This window comes from Ostrinia nubilalis, chromosome Z (assembly GCF_963855985.1).
Source record: "Ostrinia nubilalis chromosome Z, ilOstNubi1.1, whole genome shotgun sequence".
NCBI lineage: Eukaryota > Metazoa > Arthropoda > Insecta > Lepidoptera > Crambidae > Ostrinia > Ostrinia nubilalis.
Window position 1 is genome coordinate 15,109,435 of NC_087119.1, and position 22,251 is coordinate 15,131,685.

At 37.4% G+C, this 22,251-nt stretch overlaps 1 protein-coding gene across 1 annotated transcript; it reads right to left on the reverse strand.

Annotated features, from left to right (window-relative positions):
* Window positions 1-1,027: 1,027 nt before the first annotated feature.
* On the reverse strand, window positions 1,028-21,465 carry LOC135086477 (nuclear receptor subfamily 2 group E member 1-like). The gene is made up of 9 exons (XM_063981201.1): window positions 21,440-21,465; window positions 20,967-21,100; window positions 18,375-18,490; window positions 7,578-8,036; window positions 7,343-7,504; window positions 6,476-6,889; window positions 6,230-6,376; window positions 4,748-4,970; window positions 1,028-1,316 (listed from the first exon to the last, which is right to left on the reverse strand). Exons 2-9 carry the CDS (start codon window positions 21,089-21,091, stop codon window positions 1,259-1,261), a joined length of 1,704 nt encoding a protein of 567 aa, XP_063837271.1. The 5' UTR covers window positions 21,092-21,100; window positions 21,440-21,465; the 3' UTR covers window positions 1,028-1,258.
* Between the last annotated feature and the right edge of the window lie 786 nt (window positions 21,466-22,251).

Genomic DNA, 22,251 nt, shown 5'->3' on the forward strand with positions numbered 1-22,251 from the left:
TAATTGATTTTGCGTAGTGTTCTAGCTGTTTTACAGAATTTATTAGATTTATAAAGGCCATTAGCTGTACTACAGTCTTTACATAAATGATATCGAGTTATGAACCCTATAAAAGTTTTAGGGAAATCAAATTTACAGATTAAAGCTGTATTTTTTACAGCTACTAACTTTTCTCAAGTGTTGTGGTCTTATAGTGTATTAAAATAAGGCTGAAGATGTAAAAGAGAATTGATCGTGTTCGTTTTAAAACTTTAAGCTTGATAAAAGATTGTCAAGATTGTTAACAAATAATAATCTGTTTAGTGGAATATTTTAAAACCTTAATAAGTACAGTTTTATAAGACTCTAGATCAAAACTTTATAACAGCTTTTGCCTACAAAAGTAAGACAACGAAGAGCGTTATTAATATCAAGGCTGTACTACGGCTAATTGTAAATCCTTATACAGAATACGCTTACAGGTTTCGCGACTGGTCTGTTAGTGTTCATAATCATGGATCGTAAATCATGGAAATACAGAAAAAGAAGTAGTGCAATTAAGAAAAAAGTATTAAAAGAATATTTAGCCATCACAAGCCAGATAATTAACGAGGAAGAATCGAACAAACGAAATAAACAAACCGATTTAGACAAACCGGAATCTGGTCAAGCGTTGACGTTAAATGTGGAGGGTTCCGTATACTTAAAATCACTCAATCTGATAATAATTTTCAACAACACCAGTCCGATTCGGAAAGTTCAAGCGAAACTGAGTTTGCTCTTTCTAGCTATACAGTTTATTACATTTATACTGTCGACTAAACCGCAAGATAAATAAATACTTTCTTCCAAAAAATTACCATGTAATTGAAATAAAAAACATATCTATTACATCAAACAGTGTTATTCATATTCATGGGTATAAAATTACTGGCTTGACGGATATGTTCATATATCCTGTAAAATCATCTAGATTAAATATATTCAAGACTTATCTGCCTAGATTCGTAGGTACTGAAATAATCTTTGGTCCTCAAGATGTAAAGTTGAAACTAGTTTGCTCTGAATATAAGTCTCGACTTTATTTATTGCCTCTGTTGCACACGTTATAGAGATTAGGTACAAGAAAAGACTTGATCAATATTATCATCAATAAAAATGTAAATGAAAGGAAAGCTACATTGTCATGACATATTAATAAATAAAATCGCATCCTATATTTTATTCTTAGCATTTTCATTTTCACTACGAGGCAAGTTTGCAATATTTTCAACGCTTTCTAAAACATTTTCATCTCTTGATAAATTAGCAGAATTTTCATTTTGTTCGCGTACAACCTGTAATGAGATCAGATTTAAATTTAGTTTGTCACATATCGTCATAAATTATAGCCTATACATACGTTATTCTGGGTTAAAAAATAATACTAAAAAGTTTCATCAAAATTCGTTCAGTAGTTTTTGCGGGAAAGAGTAACAAAAATACAACCATTTAGACATCCAAACTTTCGCATTTATAATATTAGTAGGATTAGTAGGAAGTAGGATCTAAGTACATACCTATACATGTATTATTTTCGTATTGCATTGTATTATGATTACACTCGGTTGTGTGATTGTGTGTGATCCTACGTATGTAAATGTTTGCAACTCAGTTTTCGATCGTGGTTCACCCTAAATATACCTAATAACTGTTGCAACATGGACCTATGTAGCGTTTTTCTATTTTATGTATTGTACCCTAAAACGCTGCACTATTAGGCTTAAAATGTAATCTTGAAAGATCTTCATACAGCCAAAACCTTACTAAAATCTCTCTTCTAAACATACACCACACATTGCCCTTATGAAATATTGTTTAAGATTTTTGACAAGCTTGTGGCTTTAAAAGCCCTGTTTTTAAGTATTAAGGCTGTCTAAAATTTTACGCCATTTTTTTACTTCACATGGATTCACAATTCCTATTTTTACGAAAATTATGTACAAGAACAGCTTTGAAAATGACTAAAAACTTTCCTGTTAGCTATTTTATGTAACTTATACTTACGAAAAACCCAAATTTTGGGTAAATAATCGCAAACATAGTAAAACCTTTAATTACTTATTTAATAAGTAAATATTTTTTTCCCCAAAACAACTCTATTTAAGAGCGCTTGAAAATTTTAACTATAATACATATATAATTTCACAATAAATTGACCCTCGCACTAGTTCACTGCTTAATGCAGATGAACAAACACAAAATACTTACCAATATTTTATAAAACTTCACGAGTTTTTATTACATGTCACATGTATTTATTTGTCAATACAAGTATTGCTTTTTTTAAAACTTTTATTCTTTATACGTATGAATAGATTAATTTAAGTAAGATATCAAACTAAAACCAGTATAGGAGACGTACAGCGGCACAAGCGTAACGTTTAGCTTAATAATAAGCCATTAACCAGCCTTAGTACAGCTAATAATCAACTCTCATAAATACTTTAACCAGCCTTTCTTAGGAATAAAGCTGTTTAATATGGTCCTCTTTTACACTTAAAACAGCTGCATAAGCGCTTAGCCAGCACTTTAAACAGCATCTTAAACCAGCTTAAGGAACCGGAAAAATCTATTTATCAGCTATTTTACAGCTATTTTGTGCTAGTTGGGGGGGCGCTACCATCGTTCAACTATATGGTTTCCAACATGGCAAAAATCGGAACCAGCGATCCGGTATTGACGGTGGCGCCCCGCTGTCAATGTCATGGATAGGACAGTTCAGTATTTTGGAACTACATATATGATGAACGCATAAATGGCTAAGATGAACGCTAGTTATGACGCTAGTCAAACGCTTTAGTAATATCAGTTTAAAAAATTGGCCAAGTGCATGTCGTGCCACGCGCATTGTAGGGTTCCGTAGTTGTCCGTCGTTACCACAATATATATTTCAGAAGCAAGCAATTACTTCATCTAAAGTCACTTTTCATAATTTCTTCTAAGGAATTTTTACTGGTTAAGAAATTGTATAATACATGAGTTAAATTACTATTACTCTAAAACTAACTGATGTATCTTAACCGTTATAGTTTTCCTTGAAAGTTCATGAAAAGCAGTATTATTACGAATTTTTCCACATTTTTCAAGACAACAGTTTAGTTTTTACGGGGGGGGGGGGGGGGGGGGGGGACACGCCCTACTCGAACAAAAATTGGCACTTAAACTATAATAATTTGCTAACATCCCTAAATGGAAAAATAGTTTTAGAAACCCCTAAGCCATTTTAAAAGACCTATCCAACGATTCCCCACATGATGGGGTAGACGACGAAAAAAAAATTCATCCCCACTTTACACGTAGGGGAGCAACCCTAAAAAAATTTTTTTTTCAAAATTTTATTCTACCGTTTTGTCGGCGTGATTAATATGTATGTATATTAATCATGCCGACAAAATTACAGCTCCCTACCCCTAGTGCCAATAGTTTCCAAGCAAAACCTCGGACAGACAGACAGATTGAAACTATAAGGGTTCCTTTTTAGGACTACGGAACCCTAAAAATAAGGTGTCTGATTAAAAAATCCGTTGTTTCGTTTCGAACTTTACCGGTATGAAAATGGAGCGTAACTGGAGTGTGGACTAGAGTTGAAACGCGAATGAATTGGAGACATTACGAGCCGATTCCTATACTGCACTAGAAGTGGGCGCCGATATAAAATTGGCCGGCGGCGCCGCACCGACTTTTTGACTTCGGCGGCGGCGGCGTCGGCGACGTCGGTGTGTTTAACTATTCATTATTTAAAAAAATCTGCTCGTTTAGAATCTGTCTTGAGATTTGATTGACCCGGTAGAACCACTGAAGTAGTGATTTATTAGTAGATTTATTACCCTTTTTTTCATTACGAAAATGCATTTATTTGCATACCCACCCACCCCCTTCACTGTTCGGCTATCGTGGCCGTTTCGCTCTCTTGATCATACCTAGATAGTTTGATATAAATTTGGATCGTGGGTTAGGCTGAGTTGACTTGGCATACATTTTAAAACATAAATTATACGAGGCACACACTTTCACTAATTATTTATTAAATTACATAATTTACAGTTGATTTGTGAAATAAATTAAGACATCAATCGTCATACTGTAGATTAGAAAGAATATATTCTATGAATTTGAGCAAGTTCCATGACATTACTAAAGTAAGTAATTGTACTTAATTGCATTTATTTATTTCAATAATTAATTCTACCTACAAGTATGATAAAGCATCACTTTAGTACAGGTAAAATAACATACAAAGGTGTTTTTACATGGTAGCTGTTTACAAGTGTCTACACCCGAGGTTTTGTTGTTTGTAATTTTTAGGGCAAGGGTTTTTTTATAGAATTTTAGGCACATTGAGACTTTCCACATTGATTGTTAAATAAAAATAAACCTTACAGCTATTAAGAAAATTGGAATAAGCTACCTTGATTCTATGATAGACAAGGAGTAGTTACTTAATTCTTTTTTTTGCAATGATATCAAAATTACTTTTAAAATGTCGCTTATTCGGTTTGTTACTGGTACACCCACCTATCTAATTTTTCCTCCAATGCTTTACTTTTTTTTATGTGACGAAAATGCAAAGAAAAGTTTAATTAACTATTTATTACCTATATCTGTTGCCGATTTATAACCGTTTTATTATTTCGGATTAAAAATTAACAAATAGTAAAGGCCTGCTAAAGCAAGTGATATCAACAATTCTACATAGGTACAACGAATGTGTTAGGGAGAAGTGTACATGAAAATTCTGGACAGCGTCATGTGGATTTCTTCAACAGGGGTTGAAGGGAAGAGCAAGTTTTCTAGGAGCCCTTGGCTGGCCAGCGAGCATATGCTGGGCAATAGTAGCATGATACGCCCCAGGCGGCGCGCGTCCTTTGCTGAGCAGTGCTTTTGGAGAAGAAGTAAAGTTTGCTCTTGCAGCATTTCAATTTGAGGCGAGGTAGGGCTATCCACGTTATCTAGAAGTAAAATGCTAATATAAGTGTTCACATGTTATATACAGTGCCCGGACAGCATGTAGAGATCAAACTTTAGTGGCGTAATCTATGGACAATTTTATCGATGAAAATTACTAAGTACTTGGAGCTTGACCCATTTCTCGCAAAATTGCAAGGATTTATTTTTTTAATTTTTAGTATTCACTTCTTCCTTTTAAAAAACAAGTGATAGCGTGGGCACGTTAATGGTGCGTCCACATTGGGCGAACTGGCTCGCACGGCAAACTCGACATCCTGCTCACTCAAGAGCAGGGTGAGCAGGATGACCAGCGTGCCGCGCGAGCCCTTTCGCTCAGTGTGGACGCACCATTACACTAATAAGGGAATTAATATTTTATATCATGCGATAGCTAATAAAATTATCTATTGGTAGAAGTAGAAAACAGACACAAGTTTCATACATTTTAAGGGAGTAAGAATGGATTTAAGTAGAAAAAAACATGAGTTTTTTCACTTCTTTTCAGTTATTTTCCAACAGAAGAAAAACCAGGTCGTTAAAGCATGTTTTATTTGCATTGTACTCGTATTATTAGTACCTATTTGAGCTATTCTACAAAACGAATGTAAATTTATTAGTCTACTGCCCGTTTTCACCATCAATCCCTAATTTTTAAGTGACCCCTATGGTAACAAATAACATGAATTTTGTTTACATAGGGGTCACTTAAAAATTAGGGATTGATGGTGAAAACGGGCATACGTCTATTAGTTTTAACATTATTGTTGAACAAAGATACCCCTTCCCAGCGGTTCCAGAGCGCGGCTAGTCTGTATGTTAATGTATTATGTAATATGTTGTGGGATTCTCTTCAAGTATTTGCGCCTGGAAATCATCATCTCATGATCTCATATTGAGGAGCTGATGAAGAAGGTAAAACTCCTCAATGCTTATGAGTTACGCCCTTAAAGTTTGATCACTACGTCATGTCCGGACACACTGTCTAATATTGATGACTTATTAGGGACACAGATTAGTTCATTAGTGTATTGTTGATGATTTATTAATAGCTTATTGTAGGTATACCTACTCAATCGTTTATGTAAGTTTTTAAATGTACCTGCGCTTGTGTTAATTTTTTATGCTTGTCTCATTGTTTAGATTTGTCATATTTCTTGTAAAATGAACCCAATGGCTGTTTATTTAGCATTTGAGTAAAAATTACTTAAACGTACCTGTATTGAGAAATAAATGTTCCTTAAACCTTAAGAAAAATGTTTACCTGTGCGAAAGAGCAGAGCAGATTTCAGCCAGTCATATTCTGATTTGTCTAATTTGCAATGCGATATTCGTTTTAATAGAGTAGTTAATTTCTTAAAATCATCTTGAGTGTTTTGGCGTTTATAGTGTACATGCAGAGCCATTATATCTGGAAGGAGAAAATGTATTGAAATCTACGTACCTTACACTTATTTTGGTAAACAAAATACGAGTATTTGTACCATTATTATGACCTTTCCTGTCTTACCTTCATCAAGGCGGAAGGAATGTTGTGCTGCCGTAAGGATGAACAATTCTTTCCAATAATTATGTAACAAACATAACTGTTCCGTGTTCTTCATTTGCACAAAAGACGAAACTCCGTGCAACCATTTTATTGTGAGCACCAACACTTTCGCTGCTGGGTCGTACACATCGTCGGACGTGTAACACAAATAGTCTAGGTTTGTTTTTCGCATTTTCCCTTCAAAGTTATCGATTTCTTCAGATGATTTTTGCATGCTTTCTGCTAAGCGAACTATATTCTGGCGGTCTCTGGGATTATGTTCCGAACGGTTTTTGTAGCTTGTCGCCTGTGAGCTGTGCTTTTCCAAATTTCTTGGCACTACATACACCGGCGGTTCAAAATTATTTGGAGAATGTAAAGGGTGGTTCCTGGAATCTAAAGATAAGTAGAATTAAGAGATTATTAAAAGAAAGTAATCGATTCAATACACAATTCGAGATATTCGCTATGCTCTATGTTTAAATTCGCTGGAATTCGAATTTCTTAATTTATAGGTCGATTCATTCGCTGAGCAATATTTTTATTAAATGTATAGGTTCCGTTCGCCAAACCAACGCGTTCAGTAATGCGTGCGCGATTGCGATGGTTATCGCCATCGCGAGCGCAGGCTGATCGCGTTGGTTTGGCCGAACCTTTAATTATTTATTTTATTTATTAGGACAACCAACAAGACAAAAACGCATACATGGAATTACTAATCTAAAAGTGCTTAGTTTTATTGGGATAGATGCAGGAAAATACTTAAAAGTTTCACTCTTTCTTCTTCCCGTGCAAAAGCTGTCATAAGTTAGTAACCTATTTAACTAACTACTTAATCATTAGTATTACCAGCTTTACTGATGTCGTCAGTGGAGCATTCTGTTCTACACGCTTCCTCTGAACTAGACACTTCATCTTCTTTAATTCGTTCTTGTAGTTGTGAATCGGGTTTATTTGTATTTTCTATGCGTGATGAGTATTTAGATGGGCTCAATACATCTTGTAACGGATCTAGAAATAAAATCATAAGATAAAAGTTATAAAAAAATATTTAAAAAAGAATACTTAGTAGAATAATACTTACTACTAGAAGTCTGGGCTTCGATTGTTGAGCCTTCCGACGTCACAACGGGAGGATAAAATATGTTGGATTGGAAGTAGCCTGGATGGGGTACCGGGTAGTGTAGTGGCGTGGAGAATAGCGGCATCTTGAACGGATTGAGAGCCGTTAGCGGGCCGATTTGAGTTCCGAGAAGCGGGTGCATTTGTGGCATAGCCTCTGCGACGGCATCAGGTTGTCGGGAGGAAAAGTCTTGGAATGTCGGGCTTTCTAGAAAAGATCCGTGTAAGTGGGTAGGGGGGAGTGAATCGGGTGCGTGTGGAATGCTGCTGTACGCGAGATGGGGGAAGCCGGCGAAGGTGAGAGGGGTGGGGGAGGGGAAGAAGGCTTGCTGGCGGTTGAAGCTGTAGCCCAACTTCTGAAGGGTCAACTGGTGGTGCGATGAAGGCATGGCCGGTCGCGGGGCTCGCTCGTGTTGTACCGCTGAAAATTGTTGGAAGTGTGAGTAAATTAGTTTCTTGATTTTTTTAAAGAATTATTAAGGGCAATTTTTTTAGTTTGTTGTACATTAAAAGTTTCATTGTTTTTAAAGTTTTATTAATATTTAAAAAGTTCAAGTTTATTTAAATAACTAGGTTTTGTATGTTAATATCTAAATTATGTTATAATTAAGAGAATCTATACATTAGGTAATGTATAGAATGCCTGGGGCGTCTAGGCAATGTATAAAAGGATGGTGTCAGGGGCTGGACCAAGTGCTGCCCAGAATTAACCCATAGTACATTTTGTTCCTCAGGCCAATACTAATGTGCTAACCGGATCGCACTGAAATCTATCCCTGGAGTTAAGAGAAAAAGGAGTTTTGTTTTGAATTATTTACATGCAAATTAACATCGATTATACGTACTACGCATAAGATTTCGCGATTGTGGCATTAAATAACACTCGCTATGTTGAACTTAAACGTACTGCATCCGTACACGTTACTTTAGTGCGATTTAGACATTCTTTATAAACGATCTAGCGCTGTTTTAATAGTATTTGGCTAGTTGACAGAAATTCATTATTTCCAAAATGAAGCAAGAAGTTCATTTTGGAAATAATGAATAAGTCTTCTCACCTTTAGCTTGTCCAGCTGCTTGTGAATGACTCTTGTCTTCTCACCTTCAGCTTGTCCAGTTACTTGTGCATTATTCTTGTCAACTCATCTTCAGTTTTTCCAGCTACTTGTGCATGACTCTTGTCTTCCACTTCAGCTTGTCCAGCTGCTTGTGCATTGTTCTTATCATCTCATCTTCATCTTGTCCAGCTTCTAGTGCATGGTTATTGTCAATTTCGCCTTAGCTTGTCCAGCTGCTTGTGCATGATTCTGGTCTTCTCACCTTCAGCTTGTCCAGCTTCGAGTGCATGGTTATTGTCAATTTCGCCTTAGCTTGTCCAGCTGCTTGTGCATGATTTTGGTCTTCTCACCTTCAGCTTGTCCAGCTTCTAGTGCATGGTTATTGTCAATTTCACCTTAGCTTGTCCAGCTGCTTGTGCATGATTCTGGTCTTCTCACTTTCAGCTTGACCAGCTTCTAGTGCATGGTTATTGTCAATTTCACCTTAGCTTGTCCAGCTGCTTGTGCATGATTCTGGTCTTCTCACATTCAGCTTGACTGCTTGTGCATGACTTGTCTTCTCACCTTCAGCTTGTCAAGCTGCTTGTGCATGATTCTGGTCTTTCACCTTCAGCTTGTCCAGCTGCTTGTGCATGATTTGCCTTCGCACCTTCAGCTTGTCCAGCTTCTAGTGCACGGTTATTGTCAATTTCGCCTTAGCTTGTCCAGCTGCTTGTGCATGATTCTGGTCTTTCACCTTCAGCTTGTCTAGCTGCTTGTGTATGATTTGTCTTCGCACCTTCAGCTTGTCCAGCTTCTAGTGCATGGTTATTGTCAAACTTACCTCAGCTTGTCCAGCTGCTTGTGCATGATTCTGGCCTTCTCACCTTCAGCTTGTCCAGCTGCTTGTGCATGATTTGTCTTCGCACTTCAGCTTGTCCAGCTGCTTGTGCATGATTTTGGTCTTCTCACCTTCAGCTTGTCCAGCTTCTAGTGCATTGTTATTGTCAATTTCGCGTTAGCTTGTCCAGCTGCTTGTGCATGATTCTGGTCTTTCGCCTTCAGCTTGTCCAGCTGCTTGTGCATGATTTGTCTTCGCACCTTCAGCTTGTCCAGCTTCTAGTGCATGGTTATTGTCAAACTCACCTCAGCTTGTCCAGCTGCTTGTGCATGATTCTGGTCTTCTCACCTTCAGCTTGTCCGGCTGCTTGTGCATGATTTGTCTTCGCACCTTCAGCTTGTCCAGCTTCTAGTGCATGGTTATTGTCAATTTCGCCTTAGCTTGTCCAGCTGCTTGTGCATGATTTTGGTCTTCTCATCTTCAGCTTGTCCAGCTGCTTGTGCATGATTTGTCTTCGCACCTTCAGCTTGTCCAGCTTCTAGTGCACGGTTATTGTCAATTTCGCCTTAGCTTGTCCAGCTGCTTGTGCATGATTCTGGTCTTCTCACCTTCAGCTTGTCCAGCTGCTTGTGCATGATTCTGGTCTTCTTACCTTCAGCTTGTCCAGCTGCTCGTCGCACTAAAGTAAGGTGTACGGATGCAGTATGGTTAAGTTCAACATAATATCGAGTGTTATTTAATGCCACAATCGCGAAATCTTATGCGTAGTACGTATATATCGATGATATTTTAAATGTAAATAATTCAAAACAAAACTCTTTTTTTCTCTTAACTCCAGGGATAGATTTCAGTGCGCTCCGGTTTACACATTAGTATTGGCCTGAGGCAGTGGCGGGGCAAGACCTAAATTTGATGTGGGCAAGACAGATTTCGCGAGGCCTTGTTCTGTGGCGACCTGAAGACGGATTTTATGAAATAATAAAAAAAAAACGGGTCAATGGTCTATTCATTGACAGTTTCTGATTTCTTGATTCAGTGATTATTTTTAAAGGAATTTTGCGCCAAAGAATAATGTTAGTCACTTAAAACCGTGTTGTTGCTTAATTTTGTGTCTGATTATGGCTGAATTTGTTTGGAAAAAAAAAATTTTTTAACTACATTGTTTAGCTATCAATAATTTATATTTAATAGTCAATGTCTATTCGCGCATCGCTTGCAGATGGACGTGCCATCTGCTATTATTGTTTAATAATTAATTACAATGCAGACAACAAAATCTGTGTTAAAATAAAACTGTGCCGGCGCATGCACTGTCTTGCACTTATGTGACACACTTACCTAGTGCAGTGTTGTTAATTGAATTTTAATTAAAAATGGAAAGTCCCTTTAATCGAAGTACAATGACCAGCCGAAGCCCGCCTCCACCACAGAGAAGACCAACTGAAGAAGATTCTACTCCCGCGACATCAATAATTGAAGTTGTATCGACCGAAGAAATCCAGAAATGGATATCCTCCATTGAGAAATGCCTTAACGACATAATTATGCTATACATCAGGAGAAGGTAAACTGAACACAGAACAGAAGCTGAGAATCAGCAACACAAGCAGAAACGTGTTGGGTGGTGTCTCTCAATTGGCTGTGCAATATCAGTCACTAAAACAGAAATATATCTCAGCCCAATCAATGATCAAAACATTAATTGATCAAAAGGAGTCATCTACCGCACTAGGAGATCAGATCGAGGACCTAAAAGTATCTATTCGCTCTACCCCAAAGGTTGAACAACCGAATGTATCTTTTGCCGACGTGCTGAGAACCAGTAAGAGCTCTATAGTAAGACCACCAAGCACCAGTAACATTCCTATTTACCCAGCTAGCAAAGATAAGACCAGTGAAGAGACTAAGAAACTTATTCAGACCATCATCAAGCCGGAAGAATTAAAACTGCATATCCGAGGGATGAGAAAAACCAGAGGTGGGGGTATTATAATCAGCGCTGAAGGCAAAGATGACTTTGAAAAATTGAAAAAATCAGAACTGCTGAAAACATCAGGTCTCAACGTAGAAGAGACCACAAAACGAAGGCCCAAAGTGATTTTGTTAGGAGTGCCCACCAACACATCTGAGAAGGATGTTTTTGAATGTCTCTACGAGCAAAACATCTCGGGTAAATATCAACACATTGACCGCAATAAGTTCTTAAGTTCTATTAAACTAAGCCACAAAACTGGCAAAAAAGACGGGCCCTACTGCAACTATGTGCTAGAACTTACTTCAGAACTGCGAAAAATTTTCATAGACCAGGAGAGAGCATACATTAATTGGACCTCCTGTCCAGTTAGAGACTATACACTTGTTACAAGGTGTTACAAGTGTCATCAATATGGTCACTCAGCAAAATTCCGCAGAGAAACTGAATCCACTTGTGGACACTGTGGCTGCGCTGGACACACAATCAAGGAATGCTCAAAATTACTAGCACCTTCGACCTGTGCCACGTGCCGGCGCTTCAATAAACCAAGCCAGCACAATACGGGAGCAGAGAGCTGATGTTATATGTTACAGTCAAAACTCATAAACAGTCAAAACGATGAATTATTCTTAATTTGGACTTTGCATAGTTTGTGACTAAATCGCGCAGTGTAAAAATGTCCAAGGATAAACAATAGTTTATCTTAACTAGACTCACGATGTTTTTTTGTTCATTGAAATTAAACAATAGATCTTCAGTTATTAAAATGGGAAATTGACATAGCACTGTAATCTGAGAAACTTTTATTTAATGGAGTACCTAGTCGGTACATGAAGTTTTAATTTATTCATATTCATTTATTTATTATTGGATGGAATTATGCATAGCTGGGCACCGTTAATCAAATAGTTAACTTCGTTAATCGTTAAACCGTTAATAAAAAAATTAACTTCGTTAAACGTTAAAACGTTACATTTCGCAAGATTTAACGCAAGTTAACGTTAATCGTTAATCCGTTAACACATGATAATAAAACGAAAAAAATAATTGTATGCAAGGTTCAAATAATTTCGAAAGCTTATATCGCGCGTGGAATTTATTCCTCTTTTATGTTTGCGCTCTACAAGCTTTCGAAATTATTTGAACCTTGCATAAGTACAATTATTTTTAGGGTTCCGTAGTCCTGACAAGGAACTGACTGTAATTTTGTGGAGATATGCATATTAATCACGCCGACAAAACGGAAAAATAAAATTTGGAAAAAAAATTTTTTTTAGGGTAGCTCCCCTACATGTAAAGTGGGGATGAATTTTTTTTTCATCTTCTACCCCATCGTGTGGGGTATCGTTGGATAGGTCTTTTAAAATGGCTTAGAGGTTTCTAAGACTATTTTTCGATTTAGAGATCCGTTAGCAAAATGTTAAAGTTTAAAGTGAAAATTTTTGTTCGAGTAGGACTAAAAACTAAACTGTTGGTTTTAAAAATTCGAAAAAATCATGATAATAGTGTTCTTTATGAACTTTCAAGGAAAACTATAGCGGTTAGGATAGATCAATTAGTTTAGGAGTAATAGTCGTTTTACTCATGTATTATAAAATTTCATACCTAATAAAAATTCCTAAGAAGAAAATATTAAAAGTGACTTTAGATGAAGTAATTGCTTGCTCCTGAAATATACATATTGTGGTAACGACGGATAACTACGGAACCCTACACTGCGCGTGGTACGACACACACTTGGTCAATTTTTTTTTTCGTTTTAGTACAACTGCATTTCAGAATAAAAGCTTGTTTTTAAAAAAGTTTTTTAATTATTATAATTTTATTTTACACTTTTTAGTAGTATCTCAATCTCAGAGCCTTGGTTCAATTACAATATAATTTAGCACCGAAGTGCTCGAAAAGTCAAATCCAGCAAACCCAAACTCGATAAGTTTCCACCGTTTCGTTTAGGAATTCCTATGGCCACCTTCTGAATCCATCATCAGGACCCTGGACCAGGGCCGGATCGTGAATTTGTGGGGCCCTGGGCTGAAACTTCTTATGACGTTGTCACCTAAAAATATCGTCCGTAAACCGATTTTACAGACAACTTTTTTTATTTTTATTATGGCCTACTTTTTAGCGGGATCTGGGGGCCCCTTGTAACCCCGGGGCCCTGGGCTGCAGCCCAATCAGCCCATAGGTAGATCCGGCCCTGCCCTGGACATCATCTAGTACTAAAGTGCTCGAAAAGACAAATCCAACGAACCCAAATTCGATGCGATGCCGCCGTTTCATTTAGGAGTTCCTTTGGCCACCTCATGACTCCATCATCAGACCAGCTCAATAGTACCATAACATTGCATTGTCATCGTACTTATATAAGTATACCAAATTTCAGCTCAATCGGTTGAGGAAAACTGGTCTTAAATTCAGTTGCAAGAGTGTCCCACACATACCTACTAACAAATGTGTCGTTAGTGATCGGGTGGAAGCCCGAACGTACTTGTCAGAACGCGTTTTTCAGCGTGCCTGCTGTATCTTTTTGGTAAATAGTAGGTACTGGATTAACGATTAACGGACTTAGGATAATGTAACGGAAGTTAACGAGTCCGTTAACATTTTTTAAAGTTAACTTAAAAGTTAATCCGTTAATAGAAATGTTAACTTCGTTAATTAACGATTAACGGATTAACGAGTTAATGCCCAGCTATGGAATTATGTATGTATGGAATTAATGGAAAATTCAAAGATAAACATCTCATTGATACGAATGATGTGTTAGTAAAAATATGCGAAGTTAAGGCCATTTATATTAATAAATATCAGTTAAATAAAATCAAATGCACAACCCCAACCCAACATGCCATAGCATAGAGATACTGATTAAGCAATATTTAGGTTTTCATTCACGAGGATTTTCAGTGGATACTTACATCGAAGAAGCGAATACAGAGTCGGAGACATCAGTTCAATAAAGTCTGGAAAATAATTAAAAACCCAACAGAAACATACTGTGATAAATGGAAAGTATTTTCCATTTAGGCACCTACCAGAAAAGTAGATAAACTGAATTTAGAGTTGAGTCTATTAGCGTACTTAGATTTTCCTACATACTCATGGCTACGTATGTGTTAACCAAGACTTGATTGTATTAATTAATGGTTTAATTATTATTATCTTCTTCTAAATTGTATATAAGGCTAAGAACTCATGGCGCGATTTTAACACGCGCCCGCGGTGGTTGTGGAATTGCGGTTTCATTTCAAAACTCACGGGACCGGTTATTTAAACGGTTACGCAGCCGCCGATCATCGCCCGCAAACGTGACGGGCGATAATCGCAAGACGGCAAGCCGGGCGGTTGCCAGCACTGCTGCACTGGTACAAAATGTTCGCCCGCCAATCAATTGCAGAGCGCGCAGGCGAAAACCGCAGAGGCTGCGGTTACCGCGGCCCGCGCGATTCTTTTAGTTGTCCGCCGGTGCAGCGGGACCCGCATACAACCGCACACACTGCGGGCGCAAACCGCGTCGTGAGTTGTGCATTAATTTTTACATAAGTATCTACACTCTATAATTATGTAGATAGAATCTGCGGGCCTGCAACCGCGGGCGCGGGTGAAAATCGCGCCGTGAGTTTCAGATAGCGTCTTTCTGCTGATAGTTGGATAATTGTTACTGAACGATGCGCTATTTTCTTTATCAAGTTAGTTAGTTATATTCTTACTCGTTTTTTGTGGTGTAATAGCAAACAAATTGATCTCAGCCCTGGAGTCTCGCTTTCGCAATCAAAGCGATGAGTAAATAAATATTGGTGTGAATAGCGGCTGCTGGCGACAGCCCGCGCCCCGCCATGTTTACTTTCGCGCCAAACGCACACACCGCGCGTTGAAAGGGTCAAGAAAACAACAAACCGCGCTACCTCGACTTTTCAACCGGGAGTCTTACGAATAATATTACACATCGTATAGCATGAAGTGTAAAAACCAACAAAATTTATGGACTTGTCTACGAAGATTTATCTCAAAACTATGAAATTGAAGTTGAAACCGCAACGTAAACAAGAACTATTAGACTATGAGGTAAGGTCGTAATGGTATGGTACCTACCTAAAACCTTTAAGTAATGAACTGTAAATAGACGCACCCTCGCAGTGCTAAAATATCTATATAAAGTATTTTTTTTAGATAAAAAAGAACATTGATATTAGCTTAAAGCTGAATAGAAATTTTATAACATCTGTATTTTTGCTTAATTGCAATTTATTTTAACACCTACAAAAACAAGCTAAAGAATAAAAAAACTACCGACCGAGACATCTTCCAAACTTATAAACTGAACTGATTACTATGCGTAATCTGTAGCACTGTAGCCTACTAACGTGCTAGATCGTATACATGGGTCATTCCATAAAAATCTGTATATTTTCGACGTCATTTTGTCCGTAACTTTTTTAAGATGCTTTTGAATACTTTATTAGTGTAAATTATAGTTTATTAATTAATTATGTTATGTCTAAAAGGGCCAGTCACTTTATGCTTTATTTTAGGAGAAATTATAATTTTAAATTTTTTCATACTACATTACTCCTATATGACTTCTAATAAAGTATAAAACTTATAACCTTATCATTTATAGATAAGTTAATATACATAATGTAGTTGTTTTGTTATTATCACCATATAAAAAACATCATTCCCTAACTAGTAATTTAGTCCCAAGTGCCGTTTAAAGCTAGGGCCTGACGCTCTAGGGACTGACGATTTGGAGTAAAACTTAACACAAATGCAGATTAACTTTATATTATAAGATGCTTAATACGATGTGCCGAAAATAGCCAAAAAACCACACGTAAATACTAATTAAATTATATACAATTTCTTATTGTAATCAATAAAGCTACTCGACTAGGGACTGACGAAGTGACTGGATAAACACATGTTTCCGCAACAACTGGCACGTTTGCACTAATTCAAAAAACGGCTACCGCAAAGCCAGTATGGTCTGAGGATAACTTCGTAACGTACTTTAAACTCAACTAAATGTCATTCACTCTAAATACATATTAAAGCGCAAAATTATAAAATCAGTGCGTGGCGAGGGAATGACGCTAAAAGCTGTAGACTCTTTTTCAACTAAAGAAAATCAAATTATTGTTTATTGAAACCGCAAAATATTAATAGAATTTGGTGTAATATACATTTAAATAGATTATTCGTTAATTAAAACAAAGGATAAAGTTGATGTTTTTATAAATGTGGGTCCCAAAACACAAACTTTTGGAGTACGGACATGCCTAGGGAATGACGTTTTGGGTCATTCAAAAGGAATTTAAGATGTTTTAAAAATAATTTCAAAAAATATAAATGGGTGATGAATAAAGCACATTGCGAGCTGTTTTTTAACAATTTTGGAATAAAATATTAACAAATATTTCATGTGAAATGTGGCGCGGACTAAGAGTTGACATATTTTTGTGGAATGACCCATATACAGTGTGTTGATTTTTATACTTGATCAAACGGAAAGGGTTGATTCTGCTGCTCAAACAACAACTTTTCCCAAGAGACCGAAATTAACCTTTCCACGTGGGTTATTTAGTATGAGGATGTAATTGTTTTGGACGTTTATTCCCGATGTCCCCCACTATTTGTCCACCACTGGTGGACATCGAGAAAAAAAGTTGCAATGTCCACCAGTGGGGGACAGCGCTACTGAAATCTTCCCGTTGGGCCCTACTGGTGGACACTGAGAAGAAATGAGTTGCTCTGTCCCTCAGTGGTGGACATCGAAACCAAAAAAGTTCCGTTGTCCTCCACTAGGGCCCACCATCAGTAGGGCCCAACGGGAAGATTTCAGTAGCGCTGTCCCCCACTGGTGGACATTGCAACTTTTTTTTCTCGATGTCCACCAGTGGTGGACAAATAGTGGGGGACATCGGGAATAAACGGTTTTGCGTTTTGGATGTAACGCAAAGTAGTGAGTATAATCAACATCTTTCGTTTACCAAGTATAAAAAACACCCTGTATGATAGAAATACCGAATGCGATATTTGTGGACAACAAACGTGGAAGTAAAAATATGATTTTTCGTACGAACAATTTGTTGAATGCATTCACCCAGAAGAATACACGTCCGTGTGAACAGCGCGGAGGGCTCGCGAGTCGCACAAGCCCCCTCGGCGGCGCCACTTACTGACACTTGTACACCACAAATACTCTACCGCGTCCTAATGGAAAAGACATGCTGCGATGAGCGCCCTGGATAAATACTTTATTGAGACAAGTGCTTGGCCGTGTTCGCTATTGATTAAAGTTCTATGTCTAGCGAAAAATGCCGAAAATAAGTGCTATACAAATTATATTTACGTGCGACGTGTATTCTCGAAAGTATCTACTCACTCCGCTGTAAGACGTAATATTCTATTCATGAATAAATAAATAAATAAAAGTAATGTAGAATTACTCAAAACTGTTTGGTAGTGCATACCATCATTCGCCTATTCGAAGGTGTCTCTCATGGCGTACATCTTTGCGTATCAACTATCACTTAATGTAGTAAATAAAGTATTAATAAAAATACAAAAAAATGTCTAATAGAAAAAGTTGCTATCGTTTTTGTTTTTCTCTATCAAGCCGCCTAGCTGATGCCATTAAATGCCGTGTGTGCAATCTATGCCTATCGAAGTGGCGAAAAATTACGAATCAATTAGAAAGTGTCGTATCTGTAGCCGCAGGGTCTTGTTACCGATATATTGTAAAATATTCTACAATGAGACTGAGTTGCCACCTAACTTTAGCAGTACCTAACTATAACGATAACCGGTGTTTTTTATGGAGTTTGACAGATTTTTGACGTTTGTTAAAGTTTAAGATGGTGCAACCCAGCCTGAATGAGTATATTAAGTTAAAGTGAACCTCACCGTCTTTCTTCATGTTGACCCGCAGGCACTTGGAGAAGCGGCACGCCTGGCACTGGTTGCGGCGCGTCACGTCCACCACGCACCGCCCGTTCTCTTTGCACACATAATCCAAGTTCCTATAACACATAGTTAATTATCCACTATTTGTGATTTCTGCTGAGAAGAGACGGTATTCACTCACGCGAAAAATATTACACTCTTCACAGTCATAGACCACGTCATGAATGAGTAACCTTATAATATGGGAAAAGTTGGAAAAAACTATGTAAGAAGAAAGAAGATAATTATGTGTAATACTAATTTTACAGGAGTGCAAATCAGACAAAACAAATACCTACATACCTACTTAAAAATTCGGCAAAACGAACACCTATAGCTCTGTGCTACTACGACGAAGGCACGGTATGAGTTGATCAGTTTTGATACCAAATATTGACTTCACTCTTAGCAATTCAAGATACTAGGCATACTTAGATTAAGATTTTTAAAATTATTTAATAACAGTAAGGCGTTTGGAAAATTTATAAGTTAGGCAAATTAGCGCGGTCTACAAAACGGTGCTACGAGCTTTCTACGACATGCAAGACTACGCTCTGGCTCTGGTCGTTTTGTAGTCAGTTGCGACGCGACGCCGTAGATCTACGACGTAGATTCTACGTGATTTATGTGAAACGTCTTCAGTGGCGGATTTACCAGCAGGCTGAGTAGGCTGAAGCCTAGGGCGGCAAATTTTATGGGGCGGCAGACTCACTTCTATACTAATATTATAAATGAGAAAGTAACTCTGTCTGTCTACATATCTTGCTTTCACGCCTAAACCACTGAACTGATTTTGATGAAAGGACATTGTCAGAAACGGCCTCAGATTCCTGGGCACAGCAGTAAAGTATCAAAATTGATCTCTTACTTTTTGAATACATAAATATTAATTAGATTGTAATGGACACTTGAGGATTAGAAAATGAAATAATAAAAGTCTTTTATATGTATTCCATAATACTATGACGACATCCGGACATTTTAGGGCGTGGCCTGCTCCATATCCTATGAAGTTCCATAATTTGTGTCGATAAAATCTATGTAAAATCGGCACAAGGCAATGCCGTACTTCATTGTTAGGAATCCACGTAATAGTGATGTTGATTGCGGTCATCATAGACAATAAGATACCGATCTTGTAAATAAAATAAATCGTCCAAATTGCTACAGTATGACTAGATTTTAATTAAAAGTTAAAAATATATTGCATGATACTACAAGAAGCTATCTAATGTGTCCAACTGGTCTAAAAGGTCATGAATAAAATAAAAAGAATTGTGATCATAATACTGATATTGACAATGACATAAATATGGGATCATCTTTAATATATCTGTAACAGTTTCAAAATCCGATGAAAAATCCAATGCCGCTTAAAGTGAGAGAAAAGTCTAAAGTTCTAATAGAATTGAAAGTTTTATTCACTCAAAATGCTTATAACAATAATTGGTAATACATTTCAAATATTAAGTACCTACCTTTATAATGTATCGATAGAACCAAAATGATGTCCTCTCAGTTTGGAAAGGGAAAACCCAGGATTGGGGGAGCGCTCCAGGCAATTTTCAGAACATTTCATAGGTGGTAGTAAATAATATTTATTTTATTATTAAAATTGAATATTTTGATATTGATAAAATTGAATATACCTTTCGATTCAAATACCGAATATTTTTCAATCGATAAAAATTATCGAGAATTGTTAATAATATTCAATTAAAAGTTGTTCAATCCCTAGTCATGCATAGACTAAGACGGTAACCATGGAGATAGTTAGTTTGGTAAGTCACGTGTTAAATGTCAAGAGTGGAAAGTAAACATAGGATTCATATTATTTATTTACGTGCAAAATGTAAGTAAGTAAATGATAAAAGTGGAACGCCGAGCTATTTCCAAAACCCGTCCAATATTATAATACAATTTGGCTGCGACAACTACAATACAGAACATCTCCCAAATCGATGTGCATACAATATTATAATACAATACTAGTAAGTAAGAGGTTATGATAACAATATTGCTATCAATAAGTTTATAGAATTGGTCCGCCAGGAATAATTGTTCTTACATAAAGATTTGTGTCATTTAGAACCTAGAAAGTATTTTTTCGGCACTGTTGATCTAACGGCGAACAATGTATGGAGAACGAACATTGTCCTTTGGAATAGAGATAGTTTGAGTCCCGGGAAAGGACATAGGATAGATTTTATCCCGGTTTTTGAAACAGGGACGCGCCCGACATTTTTCTGTGACAGACAACATTCCATGCAAGCGTAGCCGCGGGCTGAAAGCTAGTACTGAATATTTCAACATCCCTACGTGAACAAATGCTAAACTCTTAGTAAAACATACTTTAATGGGGACAAAAGTATGTTTAACGGGTTACCTAGCCTAGCGGCAAATCTGTAAATCCGCCACTGAACGTCTTGTAATAAAATTCTTGTTTCTGAGGGTGGATTGTCAGAAAGCAAACAGAACTTTTACTATCTGAGAAGCTGGCGCACACGTGACAAAAGCGAACAGAATCGTGTATTGTCCGAGTACAGCTGATACCGTCTGATGCTCCTCTTGAAGAAGCCGCGGCAGCCGTCGCAGGAGGGCACGCCGTAGTGCTTCCCGGAGGCCTTGTCTCCGCACACCCGGCACAGCGCCTCCGGCTTGCCGCCACTCGCCTCCATCGCCACCTGCTTAAAACAGAAAACGATTTGTTTAGAAAAAACCGGCCAAATGCGTGTCGTGTCGTGCCATACGCAGTGTAGGGTTTCGTAGTTGCCCGTCGTTACCACAATATATTTCAGAAGCTAGCAATTACTTCATCTAAAGTCACTTTTAATATTTTCTTCTAAGGATTTTTTATTAGGTAAGAAATTTTAAGAGAATTAATCGCGGGAAGAGCCTGGATGCGGGCAGCGCAGGACCGTTCATTGTGGAAAACCTTGGGGGAGGCCTTTGTCCAGCAGTGGACGTCATTTGGCTGAAACGAAAGAAGAAATTTTAAACTAATTTAACTTTACTATAATACATACTTTTATTTTTCCTTGTCAGGACTACGGAACCCTAAATTACTTAGGCTGAGTTGCACCACTTAACTTTGACGGTAACTTTATCGATATCCGATGTTTTTCCTGTGGATTTTGACAGATTTTTGACGTTTGTCAAAGTTAAAGTAAAATGGTGCAGCCCAGCCTTACTAATCGTGCCGTTAACCCCTCGTGGTAAGCAAACTAAACTAAACGACTAAAATTATGTTTTCGAAAGCTCGGTGATGGTTACTGTGGGGATAAATGCAAGAAATGGTCGGACGAAACAGTCACCTATCATTGCCGTCTGTGGAACCTACAAGCACCTAACAAACATTTAACATTATTGTTAACTAAAAATATAGGAACTTCCTTTGTGAGTTACGATGCTCAGTATGGCGATGGCCAGTCCTTTAGTTAGAGAAATATTAATAGTCCATGCTAACTACTAAATGAATAATCTAGAGATGCAAAAATAGAGTGCTACGACGCATGGAGTTTACTTACTACGATGTTCACTTCAAACATATCAAGAACATAAAAAATCGAATTCGCACCATTTACTTACACTGAGCCATACCAAGATATCTCTTCTTTTGAATGTTTGCAAAATCATAAACGCACTATCAAAAAAATATAATGTTATTCTTATGCAATTGTGGTGAGCGTAAAATATGCGCATAAAGTATTTTTTTTTTATACAATAGCTCAATCAAACTTTCGCAAATCCTTTTGGGATAGGTAATTGTGAAAGGATACCGCCGCGTCACCGACATCAAGTATTAATAAGCGATTGATTATTCAACGCCGCCCCGATG

Coding starts and splice junctions, on each gene's coding strand:
- LOC135086477 (XM_063981201.1), bottom strand. CDS start 21,091: ATGGAGGCGAGTGGCGGCAAGCCGGAGGCGCTGTGCCGGGTGTGCGGA. Junction 7,505..7,577: donor CGAAGCCCAGACTTCTAGTA/GTAAGTATTATT, acceptor TTTTATTTCTAG/ATCCGTTACAAGATGTATTG. Junction 4,971..6,229: donor TGCTCTGCTCTTTCGCACAG/GTAAACATTTTT, acceptor TTTTACTTCTAG/ATAACGTGGATAGCCCTACC.